This window comes from Anopheles merus, chromosome 3R (genome assembly GCF_017562075.2).
Source record: "Anopheles merus strain MAF chromosome 3R, AmerM5.1, whole genome shotgun sequence".
Classification (NCBI taxonomy): domain Eukaryota; kingdom Metazoa; phylum Arthropoda; class Insecta; order Diptera; family Culicidae; genus Anopheles; species Anopheles merus.
Genome location: NC_054084.1, coordinates 11,294,580 through 11,313,268, shown reverse-complemented (window position 1 = coordinate 11,313,268; position 18,689 = coordinate 11,294,580). Strand labels below are relative to the sequence as shown.

General features: G+C 42.3%; 1 protein-coding gene across 2 annotated transcripts in view; it reads right to left on the bottom strand.

Annotated features, from left to right (window-relative positions):
- Positions 1–18,689, bottom strand: part of LOC121596322 (histone demethylase UTY) — a 96,488-nt gene that overhangs the window by 16,536 nt on the left and 61,263 nt on the right. For both annotated transcript variants that reach the window (XM_041921167.1, XM_041921168.1), the window contains one exon: positions 1,702–1,877. In XM_041921167.1, coding sequence (XP_041777101.1) covers positions 1,702–1,877 — 176 coding nt within the window. The remainder of the gene's footprint in view (positions 1–1,701; positions 1,878–18,689) is intronic.

Here is an 18,689-nt window from a genome sequence, read left to right as displayed (position 1 = left end):
AACTGTACAAACACCACCACCACCACATGGGCACACAAAAACATGAGCTGGAGAAGGATGTGACGAGTCTATTAACTCGATTTAGCTACGAGCACAAGGACATACCCTCGATTGTAGAACGAAAGTAGAATAGGAATAGCCTATATTTTAGGTATCAAGCAGGCAGGCATTGAAATTGTACAAGGAACATAGTTCTGTTGGTATTTATGGTCAGGAATTGCAGGACAATAAACCCAAAATTCATGTCAAAAAGGAAACAAAAGTCATAAATGTACACACAGCGATCGCTTTAAACAGTGAACAGTGTGTCCAGCAGGGATATGTTAAACAACGAACGTCATCAATAAAACTATATTTCCTTATACATTCGGCAGAGCATGGAAAAGCATACCAACACAACATAATTGCAGGATAATAGCCACTCCTGCTGTGTTGTGTTGTGGTGTGCTGAGGGTACTGCATCGCCCCCACCAAGGATGGTGTTGGTAAATGTGATTTCTAATCGTGCCGCAGATGAAAAACGCATCAGTCAAAAAAGCCCAAACATTCCATTGCATCTGCAAGCCATATGTGAGTGTGTGTGTGTGTGTGCTGCTTTGTATCGATCGTAGGGAAGCGTTGTTCCCTGCTGTCCGTCTGTCTGTGTGTCCCTTTTTCCAGTTTGTAGCGGCTTGCGGTTAGACCACCTGTCGACTCGGTGGTTGCTGGAGCTATTTATCATTCCTGCCGCAATGCACATTACACCCTCCTCCCTCATGGCCACCTTGTCGGGTCGTCTGTGGCTTTTTCTCAATGGCAAGAATACCACACCATCACACACCCCCCGCAGACGTCCAGCTCAAAACTCCAACCTGGCCCATTTACAAGTTCGCGAATTGTTGCAGCATTTATCTGGGCGATCCTCCTCACACGCCATGTGTTTATGTATATATTATCAGCAACACATAGCCACACAAACAGGGGGCCCCTCCATGGTAGCTATTCTGCTGGGTTATTCCCTTCCCTTGCCCTTTCTCAGGTAAGCACATTCACCTTTGCCAGAGCTCATTAGCCAGCGGGAAGAAGAACCGCTCTCTCTCTCTCTCTTTTGGCACGTTTTTCACCAAACATGGGACACCATGGGCATTTCATCAGCTGATGATGATGACACACACACACAAACCGTCCACTAGCGACAAAACGGTGTCGACTTTTTTTTTCGGTACCAAACACAGGACACGACACAGGTAGCTTCTTACGAGCTCTTGTGTACCTTAAAGGCATCGAAAGGGCAATTTGTAGCAAAGAGAGTCTCATGTGCAGTTACGGTAAAGCGGAGCAATTGTACTGCCTTTACCCTGGAGGGTTGTGGACCCATTTCGTCCTCTAATTGAATTGCATACATCCACGGCGCATTAATTATCTCTGTTCCTGGGCAACGAAGAAAGCAGTTTGATTAAGATCAAATAAAAAGACCATCATTTTGCAGGTCGTTTGCCTCCCCATCTTCACCCCGAACCCAGAAAGGTGTTAATCGGTCAGTTCTGCAGCGCTTGGTAAAAGGGGAGCCCCATTTGTTTAACATCGCGACGACACTCATCAATCATCCCCGTGCGCGACAGACAGGACACATACACACAAAACGATGGACCTAAAACAAAAGGATATGCCGCTGCCTATCTATCCATCCATCAGTTCTCGTCCACTTTTTTTTTAACTTACTCTCAAGCTGCGCTAGGGTGCACGGGGACGAATCGTTCAGCGCTAACTGCAGGTGCTTTAGCGATTGCTCGTAATCTCCATTCACCTTGAGCATAAGCCCAAGCCGCAGGTGTACCTCATTCGCACGCACAAAGTCCGGGCAGACGTACAGCAGCTTCTGGAAGGATTTGATCGCCCTAAAGAAAAGGGAAGAAAATGGAAAAAGAAAAAAATGATGAAATTAGTTGTTGATTTGTGTTTTTTATTCAATTTATTTTGAGTGCATTTATTGTGGAATTTATTTAACGAAATACATAGGACAATAAGTAAGATTGGTTGCAAAATTCCGAAAATAATTAAATATTTCCCCTTCTGTCGAAATATGAAGCACAAATAAAAATAAATAAACAAATAATGCCACAACAAGGGACATTAAAGCAAACTTGCATTATCATAATGGACCCCCTGGCCGCGACCCTCCTCTTATAACCCAACAAAACCTTTATCAATGAATTTTACATTTGACATAAAACACACAATGTGAAGATCCTCCTCTTCATCCTTTGCTTCCAAATCGGTAATTAAATCCTTCTTTATCCTTCTTCAAAGCGACGACTTCCCTCGCCCTCCACACCAAACACACCACAGCTGCTCTGCCGCCGCCCGGGTCCCAGTGTTGCAGGAAGTCACGTATGCCACTTGTGTAAAAGCATCAACGTCCTAAAACGGCTCGTGTTGAACCAAAAAAAAAAGGACATTGAAACCAGCAGACGACAAGCGCTGGTCCCTGTTCCGTCTGTCTAAAGACAGGTGGACGAGACGGGCGCAAAACATATGCGCTGTTGCTGCTGCTGCTGCTGCTGCTGCTTCGGCGGCTGCTCCTTTCGAGGAACAATTCGTGAACCATCTGTCCCACAAACGGGGGAACAGAACAAAACAAAAAATTGCCCCGCGGGAAACGAAAAATGGGAAGCATTCGCTCACTCATTCACGCGGGAAGCGGGGAACATGTCAGCGGCTGGGCACAGGCCAGGCCTGTTGCCCCGCGCGCAAAAAGGATGTTCACGCGCAGAACGACGGGATGATGATTTCGATTTCACTGTGTTTCCCCGTTTTCAACGATTGATCTCCTGGTGGGTTTGCGCCAGCGAAACGACCATTAGACGAAGCAGCACAACGGCTATAGTAGAGCGTGAAAGTGTGAGCATTTGGCGTGTGCAAAATACGCACTCAAAAAGGAAAATGGAATGTAAATAGGAGCCAGAAGAACGCTTCTCCCCCATATCACGTTGTAGTCACGTACTCGAGCTCTGCCCCCCACAATACTAACAAACGCCAGGCACAGAGCAACAAAATGGTCAACCACATCATACCACCTGCTGCTGCGCGCCGGAGAGACGGGGGCGAAAAAATGTTGCCACTTTTGGCCACAAGGAAAAGAGCAGCGACAAGTGAGGAAATACCTTTGCCAAAAAAACACAAAAAAGATCCTCCGATTTTTTAGGGGGAATTTATTTTAAATCTACGATGGAGAATAGGAGTTTGGGAAAAACACATCCTGCGCACAGCTTCAATTTATTATAACTCCGATAGATGTAAAATCCATTTTTGCAGAGGCACAACGGGTTAGAAGGAATTAAATTTTCAAATGCACAAGTCGTTTGAAATTATGAGTTCTTTTTTTTTTACCATTGAGAAATGAGTTTGAGTTTGCCCCCAAAAAAAAGGAGAACATCCAAAAAGACTTTGCATAATTATTTTTATTTATTCACGAGCACTCACCAACAGCCGGAGAGACCGGGGTAAATAAACGGTTAACAATTAATTGTATTCAAGGAAAAATGTCTTTTTTTTATGCTTTTGAGAAACAAAAACCAATTAGCGAAAATTATAACCCCAATAAATCAACAATAAAAAAAGAAAAGACATGGAAAAAGGTAAAACACACTCAAAAGCAATAAGAAACAGATGGCTAAAAAAGGGTAGTTTAGAAAAAAAACAAGGACACGAAGGATCATAAGATTTGAAATAGAAATAGCAATTAAATTGGGTAAAAAATGACTTTAAACCACCCATTTGAAATGATTTCATACAGATGATGCAAATGCGGTTAAACGAACTACCGAGATAGCCCATGATGGCACAACCTCCTACTTCCTACTTCAAACGAGAACGTATGATAAATGGGCTGATGCTGGTTCTGTCATCGAGAGTGCTTTAGCATGTTGCGGGAAATGGAAATGACGGTTGGATGTGTGCTTGTGGTGCTTGCGTAAAGCAAGGGGAAGAGATTTCAGCCCGCTAGGAACCATCATAATCTCAGATAGTTTGAAAATACAACACATTTTGGCGTAAAATGTTTACCTAAAAGTTTCACATTTCGCTGAATTTGAACCAACATTTCAACAAGCAAAATATTTACTAACATTAAAGCGTTTTAAAACAGACCCCCACCACCACAAAGGTAAATACCGGCATAAAAGCGCCAATGTAACGCGGAAAGCACGTGCATCGCGCGTCACGTCCAGTCCGAGGGTCCGTCAGAGGAAATCAATCCCACGCCGTCACGTTACCACGTCAAATAATGATCCTGATTGATGCAGACACGTACGGGGGAGGGAGAGCGAAAAAACAAGGACAACGTGAGGAAAATATTTGAAACCCACCCCGATAATCCTTACAATGCAACATGACGGGATACATGGGATAAGGGAAAACCGGTAGCCGATAGAAGGGGAAAAACAGCACAAAATCCCAGCCACATGTGTGTCCATATGTGGACAGCACGAGTGAAGGTAGAGCGAAGTAAAAGCAAAAAACAACGTCATCAATTCCTCCGTCACGTCAACACACGTACACACACACTCATATAAGGGCGGTTGGGCTCGTCCTTTTCCATGTACCGGGCGCGGTGGTCAGGACGATGACCGCGTAGACACCGAAGCTTCACACAGTAGCACCAGCATACAGAGGGCGGTGAACTATTGCGGAAGTGATTTTCCACCATTTTTACCCCCCTTCTTCACACCACGAATTGCACAGAAAGCCCCGAAAAGGGGGATGTGTGCGTGTGTGAAGAGAAAGAAAATACACTCGCGGGGATGAACAAGCGTCACCAATACATGCAAACTCAAACTTGTTTACATAGCTCGTGGGAAATGCGTTTGTTACTACCACAAAGGGATCCACTGAAAAGAGCGAAAGGGATACACATACGGAAGCATCCTTTGCACACTACCATGGTGCATGAGTGTGTGTGTGTGTGTGTGTGAGTGTATCTATATACTTTGTAAACAAACACACACATGGACACTCCGCAAAAGGATACCGTATTTCCGCGAGAAAGCGTGACATCAGAGAGCTCACGAACGAAAACACTGAGAGCGCAAGGAGGTGAGTGACCGTTAGAGTGCCGTGACACTCACAAACACAAAAGAGCGCCAACATCAACACAGTCACACACTGTGGTGTACAATGTATTTACAGTGTATTAGGCAAGCGGTAAAAGGAGAAGAGTGGCTGATGGAAAATTTAGCAAAAACAGAAGAAAAGCTCTGTTTACTGATTTTGCTGCGAGGGGTGGGTAGCCGAAACGCCACACAGGGTGAAAAGGGCTAGGTGATTTCAATGATGCTGGTGATACAAGGAAATTAGCATACATTTCCACGTAGAAGGAAGTCGTCGCACGTCATTGCAAATGATGAAAGCAAAACAATCCTCTCTTTTCGACTCTATTCCTCTCTCTCTTTCTTTCCTTTCTCCCTCCTGTTCGCCTCTCTGAGAGCCTTTTCCCAGCCTTCTGTCGCATTGTTTCTTCCCGGCTCCAATGCACATGGCCGCGCGCGTGTGGCCAGAAGGGATAAAATCAATATTTCAAGGAGTGGCAGCAGGACGACGTGAACCCGTGTGGCGGTGCTGTGTGTGTGTGTGGGTGTGTGCTTCAGGCCAGCCTGCCCCATCCAATGCCATTATTTATCATCTCTGCTGCTGGGTTGGCGCGCACTTTCGCTCTCATGTACTTTTTCATCCCTCCAGAAGGGAGATCCAACACCCTGGTATCCCCCAAGTGTGTGTGCGTATGTGTGTGGGAAAGTTCTGCTGGATGGATAGACCGTGTGGTTGCGTTCAGCCAAACGGCCACCGTTCCACGGCAAAAGCTTTCGCGCTTTCCCAGTCCAGCATCGATCCTTGGAGTTCCTGTTCTAATATTTATCGACATCCTGTGGGAAATAATGGGTAAGCCCACATGCACATGCCCAAACATCCAAACCCAAAATGGCATTCCATCGTCAACCGACCAAGCAGAACTCTCTCTCTTTCTTCTCGCTCCCTGGATGCGCTGCTGCTGGTGTTGCGGTTCATTTGCTCCACAATTTACAACGGGAGCAACGCCCTTGAGAGCAAGGATAAACCACACGGTGTGTGTGAATACGTGTGTGAATACGTGAAAGGAGCAACGGAGATGAGAGACTAAGTAGAGCAAAAAAACACATTTCCACACATACCTCGGTGTATGTAGAGAGAAGGAATTCCACAAAATCATACTAACGGAAGCACATCGGCACCAGAGGGTCCAAAGGGAGGGGGGGGGGGGCACACAAACAGGCGCAGGGCACAAATATTTTCACTTTCACTTTTAAAGCAAACGATTTTTCCCCCTCTTTTCAATCGTATTCCGCGCCCGCATGCTGCAGAGATAGCTTGCAGGATTAAATTCTGAAAAACAAGATACATACACAACCACCCACACCGGCAAAAAAAAAGTATGTTGTGTTTTACTGTCCCGTTCTTTTTTTATTCTGTTATTTATTTTCATACCGTGTTTTGATTATCGCTTTTCCCATCCCGCTGCTATTTTATGCTATTTTAAGTGTGTAAAGTAAAACGGGGAAACAAATTATACTGTTTTTTATCGTCCCTCTGTCCTGCCCTGCGGATAGAAATTGCACACCAATGGATACAATTTGCCACAGGTAAGGTAAACGCCGCACACGTACGGCACCAGCCAACGAACAACTTCAATTTGGGGAATGAGGAGAGTATCAATTGTAAAGTTTTTTGGTTTCAATTTATGTGCTGTGGAAAACAAGCTGTACGTAACACCAACTCGTTTAATTATTCATGGTAATAAGTTTCGAGTAGAGTTGTGGCTTCGTGAGATGAAGAGAGAATAGCAACAACCGCTGATTCATATTAAGTTGCTGCATTCATCGCTTCTGTCGCTCCCGTGGTACATTCGACAAATCGCAAGACAAAACAACAACGCTATACACCCGGTATGGGATCGAGTCTCATATGAATTTGAGTCCTTCATTGAACATCTGAGTGATGGTTATCCGGTTTTATGACTAGGCAGTTTTATGACTAGGGGTGGTCCCGTGGTACGTACAGTCGTCAACTCGAACGGCTTAATAACATACCCGTCATGGGTTCAAGCTCAGAATGGACCGTCCCCCCGTTGACTATCCGGCTACGTGGTAATGAATTAAGTCTCAAAAGCCTGTATAGTCCGCGTAGGACGTTACGCCAAATAGAAGAAGAAGAAGACTAGGTCGTTAAACGGGGATCAGAGGCCGTTAGAAGCGCCAAACATTGTTGGCACACATTTATTGAACTATTTTGTCCCAAGCAAGTAAAAAGTTTGTTATAAATGAAAATTACCACTTATTAGCAACCAATTTGTTTATACAGTAACTAAAACCGCAAACACCAATCGAATATGAACCACTTTGGTATGTTTTATTCAATCCGGTTTGCATGCGTACATTAAAAACACGCCTCCACCAGAACTCTATGTCCAACTTCTCTAAACGTTCCGAGCACGCAATCAACTTTTGCGAATGAATTATGTTCTTCTAATGAATCGTTTAAATCTTGTCCTCTCCCACCACGAATAACCCCCCTCCGAGTACATTCTTGTTGTAGCTGTGCATGCAAGGGTACACCTTCACACACCTTCGCACACCGCCCGTTAGATGCACATGCAATGCACATTTCGCAAGCTGGCAGCAGCATTTCGGTTGCGATCGGAACACGTTTACCCTTTCTTCGTTTCTCCTCCTCCTCACCGTTCGAGGGTGTTTATGGACCTTTTTTTCGATTGAACCTCCTCTTTTACAATTCTACCATTGGTAGATGGTGGTGATGGTGAGTGAGACTAAAATGTGTGTCAAGGTGTGCCCCTCTTTAGATTTCAGTGTCGGTGCCTATCGGTTGCCCATTTGGTACACTATCTCCCACTCTCAATCGCTGCAGAATAGCACGATACAACAACACGTGGGTCTCGGCTGCAGAAGGTTGCAGTAAAATGCAGCTGCAATTGTAAAGTCGATACCTAAGCACATTAAGGGGGTTCTGCATTTTCACACAAAAAAAAAACAATTTTATGATTCATTTTCAAGTTGTTTTGAGTTGTCTGAAACAACCTTTCAATACAATTTGTTTACATACAAATTGATTGATACAGATTTCCTCTACAAAGAAAATCTTCGGTTTGTTTGTGTTTTCTTCGGGCTAAATCAATGTTAAATAAACGCTCCCTTTACAAATCATTGAAAAGACCACCATCAACTCCCAACTCCCCCACTTCTCTAAAGAACAATAAATAAATTATGCGCACTGTTTGCAACTGGCATAAAAGAACACTTGAAATAATGAATATCATGAACCAAGTAATAAATCATGATCATGCGTATTCTTGGTATTGATTATTCTGATCTAATTATTATATTAATTTTGATATTCTTTTATGCTGTTCTGTTATTCAAGTATGGTAACTAATTACATCAATAGGATATCTCATTTTTGTTACTTTTGTAACATTTTTTCTAAAAAAGACAGTAATTAAAATCATATTTTGCTTACTTTTATTTAGCACTATTCAGTTTTACACTTTTGTGTAAAAAGTATTTGTGTCCTCATACATGGGACTTTTGAAGTATTGCGACCTTAACCTATCATTCTAAATTAAAACGAACGAAAAATGAACTTTATGTGTTATAACCATAAATTATGTGTTATAAACAATAAACATTTCAGAAGTTACCAGTCGATCGAGCTTTTTCTGTTCAAGGATTTCTCATTTGAAGCTTACCTAAAAAGAAATAGAACAAAACAAAGACATTAATAGAATGGTTAAGATGTTTCCAGAAGAGGTAAAAAATCGAAAAAATATGACGAAAAGATAGTTTGAACAACATTAAACATGGCATGATAAGAAATTTGGTCAAAATGAACTACCCTCAACATCCTATTGCATCAACATTGCGAAAAATAAAAGCAGCAAGAGGAAAAGAAACGGGAAATGATCCGGAAATATGATACAACCCCAAAAACAGGAAACATAAATCCCTGCAGAATGGTACGTGACGTACGCTAATCGTTCACCACTCCCCCGCGCGCATTGCAAGGCTTATTTTATTGATATTTTATGCAAACCCTTTTTCAATTTGTACTTTCCGGTCCCGTCCAGCACGGAAACACGTCGTGGAAAAAATCGTGTATAAATTTCTCCATTGTGCAGGAACATGATTCCAAATTCGGAGGGGTTTGGCGATTCGCAATAGAATATCAATAGAGAATTGTCAATCAATGTGCAAACACACATACACAAAAAACGATTGTTCGATTTTCTCAAGATTTAAAAGTCCCTCTGGAATCGGTACACAAAACACGAAAGGGGATTAAAAAACGACAACCAAAAAAATACGGAACCCCTCCCCCAGCATACACACACACAGACAGAGCGCTCGGGAGTGCTATAAATCGTCCAGCAAACATAGAGACACGCATTGCACGTGCAAGTCTCTCGTGTTGCAAAAAAAACCCCCCGCCACCACCATATCATCCGCCACCCAACACGATCGATTAGACACTGGGACAGGGATAGAGAAGGGGTGGAAAACCATATCGCAAACATAAATCTCCTGTGCATATGACAGGCCAAAAGAAGAAGAAGAAGAATAAAAGGAGCATAGAATCCCGCAAATCTAGCAACAGCTGGTTTGCACACAGCACACAGCACGACGAGAGCGCGGCACAGAGCTCACGCGATTTGCGATCTTGAGCAAAACGCGCTTTTTGCAGCAACAACCCTGGCAAACAGCCGCTCGTGCACGCGTAAGGCGATTATCACGCGACCAAGATCCGAGTACGAAATGGCAGGGGAGGGGGGATGTGGTGGAGTGCGATTTATGATGATTCTGAACGATAAGCTTCATGTGTGTTGCGCACTCGTGTGAGCTATTTTTTTAAACAGTAAAATCCAAAAAGTAATGCCACTCAAAGCAAAATTACCCCTCTTCAGTAGGTTTGTGTGTTTTTAATTCAATTTAAACCGCACAATGTACTACACTACAAGATCGTTGTGAGCATGTAGGTTTCATGTATTCATGATGAAATTGGGCAGGAAAACTTGAGCTAAATAATAGGGGTCAACGCATACACACGCACGACGTCGTTGAGACGGCTAATCAAAATGGCCATTCAAATTGATTAGCGATGCTTCAACAATTAAAACAGGAAGAATTTATTAATCGAGTGTGTGTGTGTGTGGGTTTGTGTGGCCTTTTCTGCACATTTGATTTCAATAGATGTGTTGTAAAATGGTCTCAAGGGACCACCAGCATATCCCTAGGGACAGAAATGTACAAGAGAAAAGATAAAATCAACAACATGTCGTTTTAATTGAATTGACAGCATTGTTTCAAATAATAATATGCCGAAAAAGGAACTGTCAACAAATATAGTTTACTGAGTCAAAAGTCGATACAGAGAAAAAGCCAGCCATCAATGTTACACACCAATTAAACCGTCGCCGTAAACAAACCGCCTCCGCGTCATCAGTTGCCCATTAAAACGATGCCAGAATATTTATTAAAAAAAAGGAAAATGATCGTTTTTCCTCAACATGTACACACGCACACAAACTGCTGATTTGCATAACGTCCATTGATGTGGAGGTCTGGGCTGTTTTGCAATAAAAAAGCACTCCAGACACAGAAGAAGAAGGGGCTACCGCCGTTCGCCATTCTCGTTCGCTGATGAATCCGATTTGACAGCCACGAGACAGCTCATCCTCAGAGCCTTCCGCACCGAGAACGGGTTGGTGGGTGTCTGTGAATGTGTGTGTGTGTGTCTGTGTGGCAGTGGCAGGGAATTGACCACAACGGCGGCCATCAGACGGCCTCCTCCCTTTCCTTCAACGAACAGCACACAACAGCATGCAGCGGACGGCGCGCGGCCTTTCGTCATGCTATGATTATGCAATCAATAAATTATGCGAGACACACACACACACAAACACACATACGTATGCACCCGTGAAGGGTCTTGGCAATTGCAACTGCTGCAACACTGATGCAATTGTGGTGCGGTGCTGCCAGGCGCGGCCAGGGATGATGAGCGTAATTCTACCACAAACTTCCTGCTGCTACTCGGGGCTTTTCCCCCGTTCTGGAAAACATATTTATTGTTTTTTCGGCATCAATTGCTTCCTTTGTTACACACACACACACACATACTCGGGCTCCGTGCAAGGGTCGGCAGCAGACGTAAAGACTTCCAATTAATAATGCATCAACAATCGAATGCAAACGATGCAGCAGTGGGAAGTGATGTGGATAAGGGGAACGATACCGTTTTAGTAAAAGTGCAGACGGAAATAGGCGAATGAATTTATTATAAAATATGTATATTACATAAGGCTATTTACTAACACCATCCTAACTCTAAAACGTCTTTTGTTTTATTTAAAAATATTTTGAAATTCCTTACAAAAAAAAAAACCAATGGATTGATTTCAATCTAAATCATAGAATAAAAATTAATATAAAATAAAACAAACCCAGTCAAACAAAGACGTAATTATTGATCACATTTTACGCACGTGCTGATTTTATTTCTACTCTTCTCGATGGCATCTCATTTGAACCTGCTGATTCCGGAGGCACGTGTGCACATTTCAACTCGTGGCAAGTACGGAGCTGCTGCTGGGTTTGTTCCCTGCCGGGACGATCGAGGAGCTAGCTGGTCGTCGTCGTCGCGCTCGATGATGTACCGAATGCCGGTGAAATTGCAAAACGAGAAACAAAACAAAAAGTGCATTGCTACCCGCTGTTAGCCAGGACTTATTAGGGTTTATGAATACCGAATGACTTGTTCAACCGCACTTGAGTTGCAAAAAAAAACGGGTTTCTTCCTAAAGAGAGGTTCCGGTTGGAGATGGAATAAGTGGACAGATCTAACATCTTAACTCACAATTAAACCATTAAATCGACGTAATGGTTGAACGGGAAAGTATTATGAAGATGTGTTATTGAGTGAAGGAGTTGTTGAATTGTTTGATTGAAAATAGCCAAACTAATATACTTTAATCTTGTATTAAAGTTAGCAGTTAGTAAATAGTTTCCTACGGATCTTATTGCATTTGTTAAATCTAATTATATTTGTATAAAAAGCTTATCAGCTAATAAATTAAGTCCACGTCAAACAAATAAACAACAAACCATAAAAATACTATCAAGCAACACAGTAAAGCACAGAGAGCACTACAAAATATATACTCATACAGTAAAGATAAGACTGTTAAGTTGACATTGATTTCAAAATGGTGTCCTATAACACTAAGTTTTTTATAGATTTGTTCGATAAAACCTCCTTTTTTCATTATCCCAACACCTCCTTCTTGCAGCTTTGCTCGACCAAGGCAAGCATATAGGTCAGTAATGAGGCCCGCCTAGTTGCCAAGCGAAATAGCTACAATTCCGTGCTATAAAATGATACCGGCTTTCTTCGCTCCACTAGCAGAGTGTTTGACCTATTTGGAAGGCTTCATCAAACGGGTGCCAGATAGGTGTCACTATGTCATAAAAGAGAATAAAATCTGTCTACCATAAATCACTTACCCCCTTTTTTTTGCTAGTGGGCTATAAATGAAAAGCATCTTAAAGCACTTAAGCAAATGGGATACGAAAAAGCACATAATATTGTTTTTTTTCGGTTTCAAATCAGCATCGCACATGTCAAATGAGTAACGCTAACACTTTAAAACTCATGGTGAAAAAATGACAAAAAATCTTCATGAAACCTAAAGTACTTTATTTTACTTAAAATTGTTGCATTTGTGTATACTCAAACCTTTTGTAGTAGAATTAAAATCAATAATAAACAACTATATAACATGGTGCGATGCATTGAGCTCTCAATGAGTTCCTTGTTTAACGTTTTCCTTCGACATCTCAAAGTGACCTGTTAAAGTCAACATCGCGACCTGCAAGCTACTCACACAACGCCCATCGTTATCGCACCGAAGGGCTGCCGGCCCTTCCCACACATCACCGTCGGGGTTGGGCTGTGCGTAACCATCATCACATACTGTCCCGTCTTTAAACGCACGCCCATCGTCGCAGGACCGATTGATAACTCGGCCAGGAAGTGGGAAAGTAGGCTTGCAGCAGAATGTAGGTCAAACACACGCACCACATCCCTCAGTTCCTCCCTTTCAATGTTGTTGTTTTAGTAGATGGAAGTGGCGTTTGGTTGTTTGTGTATTTCTTTTTAGTTGCTCAGCGCAGAACAAAAACAAACGATCACATTGATAGGCTGCTTTTGTATCCAGCAATGGTGCGAGATAAGGCATGTTCGCTATCCCAAGTAAAGTAGGACACGCAGGAGGGTAGGGAATGGAACTGTTTTCCATTAACAAAACTGAACGATGTTTTAAATTGATAAGAGAAATGCGTTCACGAATGTAAAATTTAATCTAAAGAAGGAGTAAATATTCATTTTGTTATTGTATTTCAGATAGTATTGTCTTATTATTTTGTTTAATTCGATATCTTTGTGTCGAAACCCATAAGACGATTTAAACCATAAAACTCCTAACATCTAACGACAAAATAAAAACTAAATTTAAAACTCCCTTTCATCATCTCATTTTCGTACTTTGCCAAGCCCAATCCATAGGTGAATACAATCCGTCAACCTTGAAAAGGGCTACCATTCCTTGAAAGACAGATCGTCAATGAACGAAACAAGATGAACAGCAAAGATTGTCTCTTTAACATCGACCTTTAACATCAGGCCCATTAGTGACCATCTTAGTGACTCGTCGTACGATTGTGATCCGCTTCCATGGGTTCATTGTAACTCTAGCAACACTCTATGTAAAAGGAAAATGATTACGTTAGTGTGTGGCATTTCTCATGAATGAACAGACACACATATAGAAATAGCGAGCAGTAGTATCGTGTGTACAGTGACCAGCTCTTTTTATTTTTTCGTCGGCATTTCATTTTATTCTAATTTAGATTTACAGGGGTACACGAGTCAATTTTTAATGTCTACAAAATTTTTCATTGCTTGCAAGATGTTTTTTTCCAACAGCTGTCAAATGATGGAATTTTCACAATAATTTTCAAATCATCCACATGATTTTCAACACATCTCAAGCTGGTTTGAATTGGACAGATCTTTGTTATGTGGTGAAAATCATGCGTAATAATTGAAATTTTATTATGTTGCAGACACACCATTTGACAGCTGTTGAAAAACATCTTGGAAGCGATGAATAATGTTGTGCACATTCGAAAGTGAGCTGGCTATCCATGTAATATTTTAATTAATTATTTCATACGTTTCCCTTTCAATTTTATGGCTTTTTTTAGATGGTTAAGTATACTTTCTACTAAAATTTTCAAGATGCTTATCATCCAATTTTCTTCCCGTTCACTGGGGCCTCAAACTTCAAACTCATTTCAAATTTTGACATGATTTGACTAGAACACCTAAACAACAAAGTATAGAACAATACAGGGTTTTGTAAGTCACTTTCGAATGTGCACATAATTATTCACCGACTCCAAGATGTTTTTCAACAGCTGTCAGTCAAGTGATGTATTTGCTTCAACATGAAATTTCAGTTTTCATACATAATTTTCAATAAATTACAAAAAACTGTCATAATTCAATCTAGCTTGAGACGAGTTGAAAATCATGCTGAAGAAATTGAAAATTATTTAGATGAAAATGAAATGTCAGATTGATGTGGATTAACATCTAGCACGCGGTGATTAACAATGTTTACATTTGAAAGAGACTTGAAAACCCCTGTAAAGTAACAAATGTACTTCATTTTTAAGGAAAAAACATTGAACAAATATAACACTGTAACAGATGTGGACATCATGTTGTCAGTTGCTGCAGCAAGTGACAGTAGTTAACGGTGGTATCGAGAAAAGGAACGTAGAGTTGATAGAAAATGCTTAATTTTAGTAGTAATCCAGAGTTTTCATAACGTTAGAAAGATTCAATTGATTATCACTAAATAGAAAACCTGTATCAAAATCTCGTTTATGTAACGTGCAACAATCGGTTATCACACCGTTCGGCACCGCTGGCACACTCTGGTAATAAACCTAATTCTTCCAGCATGCCAAAACGGGTGACCGACTCGATGTGATAATTTAACCAGCCAAGTTAGAGAGGTTTCCACGGCTGTCAAGGCAAACAGTTCCCTCCCGACCCATCGCTCCCACCGTAGAAAAGCAGGAAACGTCGTGCGCACCCAACACCCCGCGAGAGCGCGCGCGCTTCCACCATAAAACGCAAAGCGGGCGCGCGCGTTCACGTTTCGTTCGGCGCGGTTCGTGTTCCGGTCCCGTGACACGGGACACGTGCAAAGTAGCAAAGCGTGAACGGCAAAAGATCCCTTTTTATCGCTGCTGTCTCTCTCTCTCTCTCTCTCTCTCTCTCTCTCTCTCTCTCTCTCTCTCTCTCTCTCTCTCTCTCTCTCTCTCTCTCTCTCTCTCTCTCTCTCTCTCTCTCTCTCTCTCTCTCTCTCTCTCTCTCTCTCTCTCTCTCTCTCTCTTTCATACACACACACTCAAATGCCTTCCCGGGTGCAGGGTGGGATGTGCAAAGCAGGGAGGAAAAACACATTCACACGCGCGTACAACACACATTTCGGGGCTGGGAGGATTCACCCCCGTGGCAAACGCAAGCGACAACGCAACGAGCCGCAGTGGCTGTCGAAGGGTGCGGGTTGCGCCTCTGTGTAAGTGTGAGTTGGTCCGCTTATCGCCTAAATCGAAAGCCCTTTACCACCACATTCACAACACTGGTGTGTGCGTTGCTGCTTCCACCCCTCGGTGGTGGAGGGTTGGCCCTTCAAAAGCGAGCCAGAAGTTCGCGAGCGCGCGTACTAACATTCTCTCGCATTAGAAGAAACATAGGATGGTGCGATAGAAACCCGACACACACACACATACAAGCACACAAAGGGTTGGTGGGAGGCGGTGGCCGGAAAGCTTAGAAGGTGCACAGCGCCCCTCTTTGCGCCACACCGGCCGCTTCTACACCGTTTGCTGCTGCCATTGACGATATAACCGGGCGCACGTAGACCACAACATAACACACAGAGGGAAGGAGAGAGCAAAAAGGAGGCAGGCGCAATGTCGACGATGGTGGTGCTGCTGCTGCTGCTGCTGTGCTGTCCAAGCAGAAAGGCAGCAATCGACCGGATAGCTCATGACTTAGTGTGTGTGCCAGTGTCTGTGTAGAAGAAGGGCAAATAGAGAGAAAGATGAGGTTCCCTCCCATCAGCCATGGGAAACATTATCGTCGAGAAAATAGAAAATCGTTTGCAGATGGATGGGTGTGTGTGTGTGTAACGGGGGGTATATGAGGGAGTTAAGAAGTAGCAACATGCTCAACGGTATGTCTGCGTGAGTTTGCCCCAAGAGAGCGCCTCCATGATGTAGTGCGATGCGAGAACAGGGGAAGTCGGTTTTGTGTATGTTTTTTCGTTTCGTCATCATTTTTTGCTTTTTTTAATTTCAAATCCAGAGCGCTTCTTCAAGCCGCCCCAAGTAAGAGAGCTTTCCTCTTACCCTAGAGCATACAGTGTTTATGTATATAAAGGTTTGTGCGATTGTATTGATGTAGCTTTCTATTTTTCATAAACTGTTTCCTGCTAATGCTTGAGTATTTCCTTGAATTAAATGCTATTCTAGCTGCTTCATTCATAACGTTTGATTGAAAACACTTTTTTGTGACACTGTACAATGTTTCTTTTTATAGTTGTATGCATTAAAAGGTCAACCATTTAATTAGTGGAGCCAACTAAACGTATTCCATCAGCAGTGTATTGTTAATATAGCAATACAGTTTTGAACCACATGTTATAAACAGCCCGTACTTGAATGCTGACATTGGTTTGTTTACATTTCTTTTGCAAGTGTTTTGACAGTTGCGTAATTGAGATACGTTTATACTAGGTGTTTAGAAGATAGGTTTGTCGAAAATCATATTGATGAAACTAAAAATCATGTTTATAGAGAAACGGACTCTAGTAGAATAACTATAAGTATAATGTATTCGTAGTGGTAGAATAATGTAATGCAAAAGATCTTTGAACTCAAAAAAAATTACCAAAAAATATAAATTGAATTTGCAACCTGTTAAACTCACAACAAAAAAGGGCATAAAAGGTTATTTCAATTTTCGCGTACTCAACATGAAAGACACACATTTCCCAATCCATCAAAACTACCTTTAAAAAGCACTATAATTTAACGAAGTTACTCCTACACTCCCACCAAGACTGCATAGTCACATATCTGTCTGCCGTCGTTCCATTTAAGTGCTGCGATGCGTTTGATTTGTTTACCCAACCGCACCGTGTCCCTGTCCGTCTGGCCACAAAACGCTCATTTGCATTAAAAGCATAAAACACTATCAACAAGTCGAATCGAACCGCCGGCGAGCCGACGAAGCAATCCACAAAGCAATGGTGCGCGTAGCAGATGCATGAAAAAGGGCACCGTCAGATGTTGAAGCGTCTTTCCGAGCAGAACGCTACCAACATTCGAAATCAGACGCTAGAGCATAAAACCCATCCATGCGTGGATGTGTCCTTTTGATGCGACAACGAGGGCATAATCAGATAAAACCCTTCCCCCAGCGAAAACTTTAGCCATCAAAAACGCATTGAGAAATTCAAAAGTTTTGAGGCGCAGGAAGAGTTTATAGATATTCACAACACATTGACAACATGTCTTGATTTTTCGGAAAACCTTTAGCGTGACTTTTTTTTGCTTGTCGGTGTAAATCTTGTTCTTTATTTCATTAAACACAATAATCCCCTTTTCGATACGGTCTTATGAAGTTGCAAAGTTGAAATGTCTTTCCCAATCTGTCCTTAGTTACGGCCCGAAAAGATGACTTATCTTGGGTATGGGAAATTGATGCATTACAGGCATAATTTCATTACACAAATAATCGAATTACTTTAAGCAATCACCCAAACCCCCTCTCCCGAACTTCCGAGTTTGGAAAGTGAAACACCTCACGCGCCATCATCCGGGAAGGTTGAGTAACGATTTTTTACGCGACAATGAGTTTGAATAATGTGCACAATTAGACAACAACTTTTCATCGCCAACGGGGGCATGACGCCAGTGAGCTAGATGACGGGTGGCAATGATCAGGAAGGAGGACCCGACCGGGAGAGTATGACTGTACGCAAATAAAACAAAGCAATTGATGGGCCAAACTTATTGCCACGGAAAGGTTTTATGGAGGGATTCCCTTTACCAAGGAGGTTTTAGGGGTTTATGAAGTTAGTGTAATTGAGAAGGTAGATTTGTCGGGTAACAAATGGTATCCCATTTTTCTCCCGCTCAAGGGTTAAAAGCAACATTGTATTTTTCAGGGATGGTTTACATTCTTTTCAATAAATAATTACTATTTTTACCTATTTCTTTCACCACTGCCCCGCTACATTCCAATATTATTAATAGCATTCTGTAGCGTTAAATGAAACCTAAAAAAAATCCTTCTGTCCAGCTGCAACATTGTATTCCCCAGGTCTCACATCATCACATCCCGCTCTTCGGTCAACCTCGTTTTTTCTCAATCTCCTTCAAACAGAGTGTACACAAAACCACACACAAGCCAAACACAACCCAACCCTCTAAAAGAGAAAGGGCCAAACATATGTAAACACATTC